The following is a 16,421-nucleotide window of genomic DNA, read 5'->3' on the forward strand; positions in this document are numbered from 1 at the left end:
TAAAGTTATAGCTCGCTGAATAAAGCGATGCAAAAATAATTATTTTTTATATAAAATAGTTTTCATTGCATAAAACCGACAAAAACATAAAAAAAACGACCTAAATGAGGTATCGCTGTAACCGTACTGACCCGAAGAATAAAACCGCTTTATCAATTTTACCGCACGCGGAACAGTGTAAACGCACCCCCCCAAAAGAAATTCATGAAACGCTGGTTTTTGTTCATTCTGCGTCCCAAAAATCGGAATAAAAAGCGATCAAAAAATTCCACGTGCCCGAAAATGGTACCAATAAAAACGTCAACTCGTCCCGCAAAAAATAAGACCTCACATGACTCGGTGGGTCAAAATACGGAAAAATTATAGCTCTCAATATGTGGTGATGCAAAAACTATTTTTACAATAAAAAGCGTCTTTTAGCGTGCGACAGCCGCCAAACATAAAAACCACCATAAATAGTAAATCAAACCCCCCGTTATCACCCCCTTAGTTAGGGAAAAATAATAAAATTAAAAAAATGTATTTATTTCCATTTTTCCGTTAGGGTTAGGGCTAAGGGTGTGTTGGGGTAGGGTTAGGGTTAGGGGCGTGTTGGGGTTCGGGTTGGGGTTAGAATTGGGGGTTTCCACTGTTTGGGCACATCAGGGGCTCTCCAAATGCAACATGGCGTCTGATCTCAATTCCAGCCAATTCTGAGTTGAAAAAGTCAAATAGTGCTCCTTCCCTTCCAAGCTCTGCTATGCGCCCAAACAGTGTTTTACCCCCACATGTAGGGTATCAGCCTACTCAGGACAAATTGCAAAACAATTTTTGGGGTCCAATTTCTCCTGTTACCCTTAGGAAAATAAAAAATTGGGGGCAAAAATATCATTTTTGTGGAAAAAAATGATTTTTTTATTTTCACGTCCGAGTGTTATAAACTTCTGTGAAGCACTTGGGGGTTCAAAGTGCTCACCACACATCTAGATAAGTTCCGTGGGGGGTCTAGTGTCCAAAATGGGGTCACTTGTGGGGAGTTTCAATAGTTTAGGTACATCAGGGGCTCTCCAAACGCACATGACACCCGCAGACCATTCCATCAAAGTCTGCATTCCAAAACGTCACTGCTTCCCTTCCGAGCCCCGACGTGTGTCCATACAGTAGTTTTCTCCCACATATGGGGTGTCAGCGTACTCAGGACAAATTGGACAACAACTTTTGGGGGTCCAATTTCTCCTGTTACCCTTGGGAAAATGAAAAAATTGGGGACTAATTGATCATGTTTGTGGAAAAAAATACGATTTTTTTTATTTTCATGCCCGGGCATTAAAAACTTCTGTGAAGCACTTGGGGGTTCAAAGCGCTCACCACACATCTAGATAAGTTCCTTAGGGGGTCTCGTTTCCAAAATGGGGTCACTTGTGGGGGTTTCCACTGTTTAGGTACCTTAGGGGCTCTCCAAAGGCAACATGACACCCGCAGACCATTCCATCAAAGTCTGCATTCCAAAACGTCACTACTTCCCTTCCGAGCCCTGACGCGTGTCCATACAGTAGTTTTATCCCACATATGGGGTGTCAGCATACTCAGGACAAATTGGACAACAACTTTTGGGGTCCAATTTCTCTTGGTACCCTTGGGAAAATAAAAAAAATTGAACCTAAAGTATTTTTTTTATGAAAAAAAGTTAGATGTTCATTTTTTTTTTTTTTAAATATTCAAAAAAAATTCCTGTGATGCACATAAAGGGTTAATAAACTTCTTGAATGTGGTTTTGAGCACCTTAAGGGGTGCAGTTTTTAGAATGGTGTCACTTTTGGGTATTTTCTATCATATAGACCCCTCAAAGTGGCTTCAAATGTGATGTGGTCCTAAAAATAAAATGGTGTTGTAAAAATGAGAAATCGCTGGTCAACTTTTAACCCTTAACTTCCTAACAAAAAAAAAATTTGGTTCCAAAATTGTGCTGATGTAAAGTAAACATGTGGGAAATGTTAGTTATCAATTTTTTGTGTGCCGTATCTCTGTGATTTAAGGGCAAAAAAATTCAAAGTTGGAAAATTGCGAAATTTTCAAAATTTTCGCCAAATTTCCGTTTTTCTCACAAATAAACGCAAGTTATTTGAATGAAATTTTACCACTAACATGAAGTACAATATGTCACGAGAAAACAATGTCAGAATCACCGGGATCCATGGAAGCGTTCCAGAGTTATGACCTCATAAAGGTACAGTGGTCAGAATTGTAAAAATTGGCCCGGTCATGAACGTGAAAACCACCCTTGGGGGTGAAGGGGTTAAGTAGTGGACAACCCTTTCTTAATCAGAATGTTTGGTGCCAGTAGAATAAAAACACTTATCCTCACCTCCCGTGCTGGTGCCGTTCCAGCGGTGTCAGCGCTGGTGATCCCAAGGCTCTCTTGTGGTTGTTATGACACGTGAGCCCTGCGTCCAATCAGCCTTGGCGTCACTGTCCTCGCCTTTGGACAAATCGAACATTAACATGAAGCCAGCGCTGCTGATAGTCTCTGACTTCCTGTTGATGTTTGATTTGTCCAAAGGCAATGACAGTGACGCCAAGGCTGATTGGACGCAGTACTCATGTGTCATAACAACTGCACAAGAGCCCCAGGAGTGCCGAAACCGCTGGAATAGCGTATAAGTGTTTTCATTTTATCGATGCCAAACAATCAGATCGAGAAGGGGCTTCCTAGTAGCTGAAACCCCTTTAATTATAATCACCTATGTAATACTTTTACCTATACAATGTGATGTCTGAGATGCTAAAAAGCTATGATGCAGTGTTGCACATTTATTAGTGTGTACAAGTGTCTGCTTAGCTCCATAAACAGAGACATTTTTCATGACAGGACTTGCTCTCAGACCCAGTTTTTTGTGCAATGGTCCCATTATTGCTTACTGTTCAAAAATGTCTGAACAGACCATAAAAATAGAACACTTTTTTCCATTGTCTGTAAAAAAAAATATAATACTACCATGATTATTTCAAAACTGGAAAAGATTGTACAAATTAATTTTATTCAAAATATTATTATCAGAATTCTATATTAGACATGCAGTACTGTGCAAAAGTTTTAGGCAGGTGTGGGAAAAATGCAAACAGCTACAAGGAGGGTATAAGATCAATTTCTCCACGTACTCGTTGTTCCGATAAGGCAGCTAACAGGCTTTAAATGCTATTTATCTGCAGATTAACCCTATGGCCATGTGCACACATTGAGTATTTGGTGAGTTTTTTACCCCAGTATTTGTAAGCCAAAACCAGGAGTGAAACTGTCAGAGTAAAAGCATCATAGAAACATTTGCACCACTTCTGCATTTTTCACACAATCTCCTGGTAAAAACTCACCAAATACTGAATGTGTGCATGTGGCCTAAATCTGCAGATCAGATGAATTTCATTTCTACACATGACTGCATCCCTTTAAATTCGGTAAAGAAAATAAGAACAGGTACATCTCATTTCTGTAGTTTGTCAACTAGCCTGTTATTTGAAATTAACATTATGACTAGGAACAATTAACTAATAATAAAAAGTTGCAAAAATAGAAAACATAAAAAAAATCAAAATGTGTCATGTAGATAATATATATGTCTCCATAAATATTATTAAAATGTCATATATTGGAAAACTTTCTGCATAAGGATGAGTTCATATAACCTGAAGTGACAACATACACCTCGATCCCTGGAGCCTTGCACTTGCGAGAATAACAAAGGTAACATGACACAGAGCAGCCTGTGACTTCTGTAATCATATACCTGAGTACGTGGATTTGAATAGGACCGTGCTGCTGTTAAGGTAGACTGGGAGCTTCAAGTAATAATAGACGAAACACGTGCACAATAATGTCATTTTTACATCTCGTTTTTACTTTGCTGTTCACGTCATTCTTTTTTTTTTTGTGCCGCTTTGTCAGACGGGTTCTAAGCTGAAATCGCTTGAAAAAGACATCATGCACACATACCCTTATACAAAGGGAATATGCATGCTAATTTACCAATTTTTTAAAGCTATCTGGTGCCATCTGCATTTTGCTATATAAGACAATGTGGAAAAACTGAAAACAGATAAGCAGGCATCCAAAGTATTAGCTTTTAAAATTAAATATTAGTAAAAAAAAATATGATGGATGCATAAAGAAATATAGACATCTTAAATAAAACCAATAAAAAGTCTGTGAATGCTAAATACAAAGCGGTAATACTGGTTTAGTTGATTGGCATTTGCAAAGTCACGCCACAGGTATGTTCAGATAATCAGTGTAATATTCATACTTCAATGGTAATGGTTATTTTATTTATATGAGTTTCAGTGAAACTGTAAGTTGGGCATATCTTGAGATCTACCTTAAGTAGAGTCCGCTGTCTTGATCACATTACTAGTGGCGTGTTGCCAGAAAAAAAAACACACAAGAAGATCACCGAGCAATACATTAACAGAGATGAACCTCAGGCATCAAGAAGCAACAGTTTGTAGGATTCTTGGGAAAATTTGCTTCTTTACTGAAATCCAGCAGCTGAAATCCACTCCCGGGTCCATATGACACATTATTCCTGCTCCTAACTTGAAACCGATTTTCATCTTCCATTGCCGGAGGGCAGCAACAGCCACCTATTGGTATTAACATCTTGAACGATGAACAATAAAGATTCTGTATCCAGCCAGGATATCCCTGCTATACTTCGAGCCCTGGGGACATTGGCTCTAGCAGCGGCCACGGCTGTAGCCATCCGGTGGTTTTTTTCACATGATCAGGTCGAAAAGGGAAAGGATAATTATTCAAAGCTCCAATGTAATCAAGATTCAATAGAAGATGCACAACCTCCAGGGGAAGATCCTAAATCAGAAGAAGAAATGGTGGAAAATAATATAATGGAACCCCAGGTCAGTGATGAAAAAGTCAAAGAGATGACGGTTTTAACATTTGATTGTTTATTATCACGTGAACTTTTGAAAAGTTCTTTAGAAACGTCCTGTCCAAATATGTATGTGGAAGAAAAAGATGGATTTCTGGCTGATCATAAAGGTTTATCAAGTGACCTGACTCCAGTTTCCTGCAAAGTGAGTAAAATGTCAGCCCCCCAAAGTGATTTGCACATCTCAGAGCAGGCAACTGTCTGTAATTCGGGATTACCTGCCGCTTTTGTTTATGATGAAACAAAGGATACACAGAATCAAGTATTTTCTAGCTGCTTCACACAGACCTATGATATGACATTTAATGAAAGGTCACAGGAGCAGCAGATCCACACTGAATCAAGCTCAAGGAATGGTGAGTGTATTGTTATGAATGTAAAGTTCCCGAAGTGTAAAAGTCAATTTATCGGTGATGACAACATGGTGTCTAGAACATATTTGCAGAACAAGACTGTAAACGTTGGTTGGGATGAAGACCAATTTAGTATGGACAAATGGGAAATTAATGGAAATTTAAACTGTGATGCTGATGTAAACATTTCAAATCATACAAAACCCTGTTTGGAGAATGAGGAGAACATGCCTAGTATAATTAATGGCGGGAATACTGGAGAAAATACCAAGGAACATATCTCTAAAAGTGAGAACTGTGTTAATATATGTGTCCCCTGCCATCCTGAACCACAGGAGACAGACAATACTTTCATAAAGGCTTATAGTCCATTTAATAATGAAATTCTTACAAGATGTCACAATAATAAGCAGCAGACAATCTATACAACATTTACAATGCTGGATATCTTACAAACTGAAGATGCAATACAGGAGGCTAAAAAGACCACTATAACCGTATCCAATGAAGATACTGTACTGACAAATACATTTTGCCAACATCATCATTCCCAAGATGAAAAATGTAACTGTATGCAAAATAATCATCCTATGTGCTCACGGCAATCAAGTAAGGAGCAGAAGATCTATATGACTTCTGAAGAAATACTTGAAAAAGTAAATGACAACTTGACAGGTTCTAATATGATCTCTGTGCCTTTTCCTGAAGAGTACATGACTGTTAACAAGAAAAATGGAAATTTTTTTTCATCACTCAACACCTTGCATACATATCATAATGGAAAACACCACAGAGAGTTTCCTTCAAGAGGACATATTTCTTTTGATTCACAAGACCATGTGGAATTGTTTTTACCTGAGTCTGGTCCAATAGATCAAAGGAAAATCAAAAATACAATTTCTCATTCTACTAACCATGTTATGCAATGGAATACTACAAGTGTATATAATTCTACAGAATATATAGATCTGATGTATCCACTGGTTAATCGTGAACCTGAAAATGTGATTATTCCTCTTATTGAGAATGATGAAGGCCAAACTAATATTCAACACACTGTGTCACTTTTATCTGAGAAATCAATGCCTGAATGTTATGATGGAGAACATCAGAATTTGGATGCTGAGGTGGAAAGTTTTTTTGAAAGTTCTACATCCAACAGCACACTATATGATAAACTTGTACAGACCACCATGAGAAGGAAGAACTTATGCTATCCCTCCACTCTCAACACATTCAATTCGACAAGGGTCACCAACACTGAGGTCCAAAGTATTAAATCTACCAGTAATAAACAAGACAATGATGAAATCTACAATGGGCACAAGCAGAATTCTACATCGCTTACCATGGACCAAAAGGAATTCTGCACTGTCATCACTAATGGCTATTTTAGTAGGTATCAAAATCAAGACTCCAAAAGTTTTGGTTGGGCTTCTGAAGAATTGAAACCACAGGAGTGTTACAGTAGAAATCAAGAGTCTGTCATTTCCAAACCCTTATCAAACACTCTGCAGTACAATGTGATTCTGGCTGAAGTATCCCCTTGCCAGAGTCCAATTTACTCCAAACCCACTGCTTTGGGTGATATGATGGAATCAAAATGTCAGCAAACTACAAAAGCAAATAAAGACGACACTCATCTGTCTGTAGAAAACATGGCCGTGAGTAGGGTAGAAGAAACTTCTGATTCCTTGTGGTCTTCAGTTCAAAATCTTGAACAGAGTATTTTTGACAACCCAGACTTCAGTTCCAACAAAGCATATTCTGCACAAGGCTCTATTACGCCAAGTCCTTTGCATAATGAAGAACAAGCTAAATTATTTCAAAGTAGAGATCAGGAAAGACTGGATACAATAAAATCAGATGCCCAGTCATTTTCCAAGGAAAGGATAATGTCCACTATTGCTGAAACTCCAGAGCTAATTTTACCGGAATACCAGTCAGTGTTCATTTCTGAAAAGAAGATACCCCTAATGACTAAAAGCTGTGATAACATATTTTCTGGGCCTTCATTCCAGGGATCAGCAATGAAAAACAAAGCACAGAGCATGATGTGTTTACTTACAGAATATTACACTACAAAGTTACATTCCTTGGAGAATGGGCCACTCGAAAAAGTATCAAGGGGATGTTTCATTCGTATTCCAAAGGGCTTTCAGAATATACGAGAAGGTGTGAGCTTTCAGCTGACTTTGGGAAACTGCCTGGAACTGTTAAAGTTAGCCAGAAAGAACACTGTGCCTGAACTTCTGAAGGCAGTGTACACACTTATCAGCGATAACTACCTAAATGTGCTAAAGAACTCTGCTATTTACAGTCAGCTGACATGCTTGGAGAGAGAGAAAATCCTGCAGTTAAGAATGAGGGGAAATTTGTCTCTTTGCATAATTGAAACACAAAGTATATTTGGATTAAACAGAAATATTAACCGTTTAGAGCATATGACTTCTGATCAATCTATTAACCAGATTTACTCACTAAATATGGAGACGAATGAATGGAAAAGAGTCACTAATATTCCGGAAGAAGCCTGTCTCAAAGGTTGTAGTATCTGCTCTATGCATAATTACCTATTCATTGCAGGAGGCATCCAAAAGACCAAAAACGGCTCAATATGCTCAGACAAACTATTTTGTTATAACCCTCTGACTGATATATGGACACAGCTCACGCCAATGAACCAAGCAAGGTCCCAGCTGAAGCTTGTCCCACTTGATGGCTACCTTTACGCCATTGGAGGAGAGTGCTTACAGACAATGGAAAGATACGATCCAAGATTAAACAAATGGACCCTTTCAGCACCCCTCCCAAAAGGCTCTTTTGCTGTGGCACATGAAGCTGCAGCCTGTGGAGGAGACATTTATATTTCAGGAGGCCATTTGTTTTACCGGCTATTAAAATACAACCCAGTTCAAAATCAATGGGAAGAATGTCCTTTCAATGCCAGCAAGGGCCGTTCTTGTGACATGGTAGCGGTGGGCCATATCCTTTATAGATTTGACATGCACAAAGAATCCAGAGTCCATATTTTTAAATATAATACCACTGCCAAGGTGTGGTCTGAATATACAGCAACTTTTCCAAACAGCAAGGTTCCTTTTAGATGTGCTGTGCTGGACGGTACCATCTATTGCTTAAACAGGGAGACGACTGCCCGATTTTCAGTAGAAGAGGAAAAAGCAATGTTTGAGTCAACTATGTTCAACAAAGTCCCTACCAAGGGAGTAGGCTACCATTGTCCTGTTGTGTTAAGCCTACAAAGTCCATTGTCTCAAACATCTGTCTAAACAGTTTAGTCACGTGTAAAAAAATGTGTTTATGATTTTAGGCAGTTACCTAGTTTGTGTTACCAGCGTTCATAGCATGGCAAGTTTTGCACCCCATAACCTGGTAATAATTCCTGCTGATTGCTCTCCTAAAATAAATAATATTCCCAAAGTACTCCTTTAAAACAAATAATGCCCGCTAAGCCCCTTAAAAATTAATTATGTCCCCTTTGTGCACTACCCATAAAAAAATTAGATTGCCCTAATTCTATTGACTGAGTCATCTTCTTGCCCGCACACAGAATGGGCTTGCATAGACGAGGCAATACAATAACGTCATTGTGTCTTCCTGCGCTGGGACGCTGATGTCTTGTTGGCTGTGGACCTACAGCAGCTTACAGCCTATAGAATGGAGAGTGGTGGGGCAGGAAACCTGTGGCTCTCTGCTCTATCACAAAATCCAATAGTAATGGTATTATTTTGACACCAATACAATTCAAAGTGGTGATCGTTTGCAGATCTGAGGCACCCGGCCAAAAGTCCAGGGCATGTGCACTGTCATGGATCTTCCATGCTTAAAGAGACCATTGTTATCTTATTTTTTTTATTTTTTTAAATCTTCAAATTTAGCTCCTCTAAGAATTTTGTGCCCAGGCCAACTGCCCCATTCCCAACCCCTCAGGCTACGATAATGGTTTTAGACCACATTTGCATAATCACAAGTTAACTTCATATTCTACTAGAATACGGAGAAGCTTTTCTTTTAAGGAACGCTTATTTTTCGCTCTCTTTTGACGTATTCCCATTTAATGTCCAAAATTAATCTAAACGTCCCAATAGTGTGAAGTGCAGAAGCCCAATCCAAATTAGCATTGCCCCTATTTTAATGGGTGGTGATTATTTGCAAAGGGATGTTGTCTTGTAAGCAAGTGAGAAAGTGGAAAATGTTGCAGGCGGTTTTGTACAAACACTTCAATTTTACGTCCCTTTGTAATGTATTTTTATTAGAATATTGGAGTTATGGGGTACTGATATAGATCACATGGAATTAGGAGACCATCACTTGGAGGGATGATTCCTTGTTTCCTTGGACATCAATAGGAGGCGTGAAAGGCCCTTTTCATGTTGACGTATATCTTGTCTGTGCAATTCAGACTTATGTATGATGAAGACTTCGTAATTAGAACATGCAACATAGCTCTATTTCCTTAATAAAATATGCAAACATGCAATAACATTGGAACAAAAATAACTAGAGATTTGTATTCGGAGGTATAGTTAAACATCCACATTCTACAAATTGTCTCTAAACCTTTTATAACGTGAATTTGGATTATTTATTAACTATTGTTTTAATTGCAGTACCGTTGCAGTTATTTGCTGTTGTTCTGTATTTATTACATTATGCTGTAAATAATAGTAATAATGTTTTGTCTACAGGAGTGAAATGCAATGTGGTTACTCAGGAGGTGTCTCTATACACATGATATCAATGTATTTTTTAGTTACCAGTTTAGATTTTTTTAGTTTAGGCCGGGGTCACACTTGCGAGAAACTCGCACAAGTCTCGCGTCTCAATACCCAGCACTGCCGCTGGCACTCGGGACCGGAATGGGCGGCTGCATGTATTTCTATGCAGCTGAACGCTCCGGTCCCGAGTGCTGGCGGCAGTGCTGGGTATTGAGACGCGAGACTTGTGCGAGTTTCTCGCAAGTGTGACCCCGGCCTTAGTGTTATTATAATCAAATTAGGTCTCATGAGATAAGCTATCACAGAGGAATCATACTGACTTTCAAGAAACAAAGTAGCCCACGTTCTTTCCTTAGGGACCGGATTTATAAATACCCTGGGTTAAATAATTTTACAGATTATTTAAAAAAGATATATTGAGCGTTTTACCATAAATTAAGAACACATACGTAAATATAACATGTAATGTATTTCAATAGGAGATAATGGCATCTTTCTTACCTCTCTTTCTGAATGTTTCATAAAATGTCTCCAAACAGCAAACACTACAAGAACAGTAAAAATAGAGGGAGGGAAAAAGGGGCTGTAACTGCAGTATTTCTCTTAGGGCTTGCTAGCACGACTGTATAACACCGCAGAGTGCTATCTGATGTTTTATCAGATAGTACTCGGCCCAATGTTATACTATGGGGCAGTGAAAACAAAAAGCAAAAAGCACAAATATCCTGAAATAAAAAGTAAAAAATAAACAGCAAATAATGCATAAAAGTAATAATTAATTTTGATCAAAATAATGTACAAGCCATCCCGCCACGTCACGGCAACCCTTGTGGGACAGTCCTACATACACATTAATTTACTTTTTCAGTTCAGACTCCGGTTTTTTTTATTAATTTCATTGTGCATTCAGTGCATATATGGGTGTGACCGCCCTCTTTCTGAGCTGGGAAATCCATCCTGTCTGACCTAAGCTTTTACTATGGTTCAGTCGCTCGATCCTTGTTCACATTCACATCACTTGGCAAGTGAAAAGGTTTTAAATACTAGAGTTAGGACTGTCCCACAAGGGTTGCCGTGACATGGCAGGATGGCTTGTACATTATTTTGATCAAAATTATGTTTACTAAATACCCTTATTATTATTATTACTTTTATGCATTATTTGCAGTTTATTTTTTACTTTTTATTTCAGGATATTTGTGCTTTTTGCTTTTTGTTTTCTCTGGTTAATGGTCATGTGTTAATATGCACTTACATTGTGCATACACACTAATTTACTTTCTCAGTTCAGACTCTAGTTTTTTTTACTATGGGGCAGTGCAGAACTGTGATTTTTTTTTTCATGCCAATTCGGCATAAGAAAACAGTCGCAGCATGCTGCAGGTGCATCCGATAATTCCGATCGCATTCATCCATTCAAGTCTATGGGTGTGTGGAAAACATCGGACTGCACTAGGATGTCATGATAGTGCAATCCAATGTACATACACAGAGACAATGGAGAAGATGGAAAAATTAAGTTCTCCGTCTTCTTCCCACCTGTGCTGCAATTCTCTCATGGGAGAGTATCAGCTCACACTCAGATGACATTCAGATCAAACTCTGACAGAATTTAAGCCGAGTGTCATTTGCATAATTGGCACAATTCTCTCGCATGACAGCCTTGTCGCCCTGGCCTTACTTCATGTTTATGTTTAGGATTCATGCTCTGAGAAAGGAGTCAAAAAAAGCTAGCAAACCTTATTAGCTTGGTGTAGCAACACAGTCCCGCCAGAAGCAGTGTGAAAGACTGGTGGAAAGCATGCCAAGACGCATGAAAGCTTTTTTTAAAAATCATGGTTATTCCACAAAATATTGATTTCTGAACTCTTCCTGAGTTAAAACATCAGTATTGTTGTTTCTAAATGATTATGAATTTGTTTTCTTTGCATTATTTGAGGTCTGAAAGCACTGATTTTTTTTTAATTTTGACCGTTTTTCTTTGTCAGAAAAGAATGCAAAATTTATTGCTTGGAAATTCGGAGACATGTTGTCAGAAGTTTATAGACTAAAAGAACAATTTACATTTTACTCAGAAATATACCTATAAAGAGAAAAATCAGACAAACTGAACATTTGAAAGTGGTTTCTTAATTTTTGCCAGACTTTATGTCTGTAGATCCTAGCATAAGGCCTAAGTATGCAGGTTACACACAACATTGGTTGCACTACAGTACATCTACATATACAGCATATATATACAGCTTTCCAAGGATTAATCAGAACTTACTTTTTGCTATAAATTAATTGCATGTATAGCTGATCCCACCACTGGGTCCTACATCTTTCTCTAAGGGTTCATACTCACATGCAAGAAACTTGGACGAGTTTCGCAAGTCAATACCCGGCAGCAGATCGGAGCGTGCGGCTCCATGTATTTCTATGCAGCTGAACACTCCACTTCCTAGTGCCGGCGGCAGTGCCAGATATTGACGTGCGAGACTCGTCCAAGTTTCTCGCATGTGAGTATGAGCTCAAAAACAGCGCCCCTATAAATGTGGCTGTCAGTAGTGAGGTGGCTGGAATTCTCATTCATTTAATGTATTGGAATTCTGGCCACCTCTGCACTGACTGCGGCACACAACATGCCATGTCCTCCATATACATGCAGGTCTTATTGTAGTACCTGCATCTGTTATACATTTTTTTCATATCCCTTGGGTATGCCGTTACGTACTAGATGGGAATACCGCTTTAAGTTGTGCTCAGAACCATTTTATGTCATAGTGTCAGCTATTAGCATGTTCATTCTTTCACAAGGTCCTAGGCTTACTGATAAATTTTCATATTAATTAGTAGTAGTATCAGCCATTGTGACACTTGCCAGCTATAAGTCATATAGAGAGCCAATGACTTGCACCATAATAAAGCACGAGTTTACTGAACAGCACTAACGTTTTTATGGCTTTATGGTCACATTTGTACAACGGAGATAAAAAAAAAGTTACTTTAACTTTATGTTACTCACCAGACACCAATAAGCCCTGGAAAAAGATAAAAGAGTGCAAACTTGCGTTCACAATGAATGCGTAATATTTTGTTCTGGTTTCATATGTTTAGCACCAAGTTTCATACCTATAACTGATCATTACAATAAATGCAAGAAATATAGTCAGGCAACTCCCTATTATGATAACACATACAAAAGACCTGCTGAGTTCAAAATGCCCAAAACAGTGTTTACTCTAACGAGAAATCACACAAAGCCATTGTTTTTGTGCAAAAATATACAATCAATTTTATTATATAAAATTCATATCATCACAAATCCAATGAGTATACATAAGGTGGAAACAACGAACCACTCGACACAATGTGCACAAGATTTTAACCAGAAAATAACGTCTGGTACAGGGTATAAATACAAGAGGTTTTTAATAAATTACTGCCTCATGATAAAGTGCCTGTGCATAAAATTGCTCATATCTCATAAAGAGATTAAAGTAAACATCCTCAAATATGGAAGCAAATAGGACAATGCCAGCACCACTCGACCTGTCCACATGGGTAAGAGACACTGTTCCTGTGCACTTTTACTGTGAATTCCTTCTGGGCGTGATGCAGATTACAGGGTGTATAGGGGCTTATTTAACCTTGTTACTTGAGAGGTGCCAGTAGCATAGTAAGGGACCATTGTCCTATTTGCTTCCATATTTGAGGATGTTTACTTTAATCTCTTTATGATTGTGATTTCTCGTTAGAGTAAACACTGTTTTGGGCATTTTGAACTCAGCAGGTCTTTTGTAGGTGGTTTCATATGTTGCATGAGGCCACGCTACCAACACTGTAATGTACTTGAACTTGACATGGATGTAACACTTTTGTTGGCTCAGTCAATGGCAACACAAAATAAACACCGAATGATAATGTTTAGGCTCACTGACAATGTACTTTCCAAAGAGTTTCATTACAGATTAAGCTCTTATGGCCTGTGTCTTCTTTTCTTTTGTTTTATTCTAAGATGTTTTTTTTTTTCTTCAATATGTCATTTTGCATATTTACTTATTCCCCATGGAAGGGTAGCATTCTATAAATCAGGCTTCTTTTTTATCGTCCATCTGATAATTCTCCACTAAACTACATGCAAGTTAATTTAGGGACATTATGAGCTTTCACTGCCCCCTTGTGGTTGCTAGTGCTCATCACAGCAGGAAAAAAAAGCTATTCTGCATCCCCATAGTGATTCTATAGTCACCATATTTAAGACATAAAAGGTCTCAAGAGAAATATACACCATGTATAGTATGTGATCTGAATAAAATGAAAATTGAGATCTGCTATAAATATTAAATTCCTATACATCGACAACACATGGGAAATGAAGCATTAGATGGTGCCCACTGCAAACAATGGGCTGGCGGTCCTAATGAGGCCCCAGTCGTCCATATCTGGCCATATTCCTACTTAATTCTATTGCTGCTTTTAAGCCACTGGCAGAAAATCCATTGCGTTTAACAATTCAAGCAAAGTAATGTGATTTCATGAAATCTCCTGCCCGCTGTGTTTTTCATGACTGTTGACATCTGCATTTTTGGTGCATTAACTATAGAGAGTTCTACGGGGAGAATGTAAAAATGCATTTTTAAGTGCAGAATCACAAAATTAAAAAAGAATAAAAAATGCTACTTCAAATCTGCACTAAAAATGCATCAAGAAAGGAGCAAAGATATAAAACCTGCAAAAATGCAATAATCGGGACAGATTCCTGTTGCTTATTTTGGTGCCGGACAAATACAGAAAAAAATGCAGCTGAAAAAGAAGCTTTTTTCAATATAGGAACATGGTGGCCTTAAGATTGTGTTCAGATACACGCATTATGCATGTGTGTGCTGAATGAGTTTAACCTGTTAAATGCCACTGTCAATTTCTGACAGCAGCATTAGGTCAGGATCACACATGCGAGGAATACGGAGGAGACTCCCATGTTAATACCCGGCACTGCCGCCGGCACTCGGGAGCGGAGCGTGCGGCCACATAGCAATACATGGAGCCGCACGCTCCACTCCAGAGTGCCGGTGTCAGTGCCAGGTGTTAACATGTGAGACTCGGCCGTATTCCTTGCATGTGTGATCCAGCATGTCGGCAGGGAGAGGCATAATTCTATGGGTTGCCGCAAAAGCTGAGGGTCTGTTGAAGACCTCCATGCCTGTCATCATGGAGCTCCTTTAAAACTGTGCATGTGGCCGAGCTTCAAAGGAGACCGTGATTTTTACTATATGCAGCAATTCTGTGGTATTGTTATATATAGTACAAGAGATCATATGATTGCAGGTTCAAGAACAAAAAACATTAAAAACTTAAAAGAAAGTGTTAAAAAATATGAAAAAAATATAAAACATAAGTCCAAATCACACTCTTTTCCCCCACTAAAAATAAAAAAAATACACAAATATGGTATCGCCACATCCAGAAAAGTCCAATCAGTCAAAATATAACAATAATTAACCCAATTGGTAAGTACCCTAAATAGAAAAATATTAAAAATGACAAAGATGCATTTTTTTGTTCACCGCAACACCACAAAAAATGCTGTAAAAAATGGTAGAAAACATCAGTCAGATTTTTTTTTTTAAATTTGATTGAATATGATTTTTTTCACCACTAAAATAACAAAAAAACCTGGATAACTTTGGCATCGCCATAATTGTACTGATGAAGAGAATCATATTGCTAGGTCATTTTTATCACACAATGTACGCTGAAAAAACAATTCCCAAAACACAAAGTCGGATTTGTGTCTCTTTTTTTTCCAATTCCACCGCACTTGGATTTTTTTTTCCCTTATTTTCCAATACACTATGTGGTAAAATGAATGGTGTCATTCAACAGTACAATTCATCCTGCATAAAACAAACTCATATGTCTAAATGGATTAAAAAAAAAATGAAAAAAATGTTGTGGCTCTTGAAAGAAGGGGAGGAAAAAAAAGCAAAAATTAAAAAAACAGAAATTGGCCAGGTCATGAAAGGGTTAAACAGTACAACCACTACTTTTTATGCACAACGTTCCACAGCAGCACAGTTTTTGCGGACAGTCATTATCAGTGGTGGACACTGTGGAGACCCCTACCCTTGGTAAACATGTGTTGTGTAGCCTAGCCTGTTAGCGCCCAGACTGAGGAGCAAGTAGGAGGCAGAGTCAGAGACTGGCATCAACGCCAAGTGGTGGCTTGGTCTGTACGCCACGGTTCTCTTGGTCGACACTCCACGGTCGAGACTGGTGGAGACTGTTCAAGAACAGTATATGGGCGCTTTGCAGTTCAATAGTTCTGTCTATGACAGCATTTACTTGCTGCTTTGGATGTAGAAGTGACCCCCTTACCTCTTGCGTCCTCCTCCGGCTGCACAGATGGTGTCCACTCCTGGTCAATT

At 38.5% G+C, this 16,421-nt stretch overlaps 1 protein-coding gene across 1 annotated transcript; it reads left to right on the forward strand.

Moving 5' to 3' along the window:
- Window positions 1–3,980: 3,980 nt before the first annotated feature.
- On the forward strand, window positions 3,981–9,793 carry LOC141051375 (uncharacterized). The gene has a single exon (XM_073548315.1). The coding sequence runs from the start codon at window positions 4,639–4,641 to the stop codon at window positions 8,560–8,562; it is 3,924 nt and encodes a 1,307-aa protein (XP_073404416.1). The 5' UTR covers window positions 3,981–4,638; the 3' UTR covers window positions 8,563–9,793.
- The last annotated feature ends 6,628 nt before the right edge of the window (window positions 9,794–16,421 follow it).

This window comes from Dendrobates tinctorius, unplaced genomic scaffold, assembly GCF_039654945.1.
Source record: "Dendrobates tinctorius isolate UK_male_01 unplaced genomic scaffold, ASM3965494v1 ptg000156l, whole genome shotgun sequence".
NCBI classification, from domain to species: Eukaryota; Metazoa; Chordata; class Amphibia; order Anura; family Dendrobatidae; genus Dendrobates; species Dendrobates tinctorius.

What these genes read in the sequence shown, in the direction of transcription:
- LOC141051375 (XM_073548315.1), top strand. Translation starts at nt 4,639, where the DNA reads ATGAACAATAAAGATTCTGTATCCAGCCAGGATATCCCTGCTATACTT.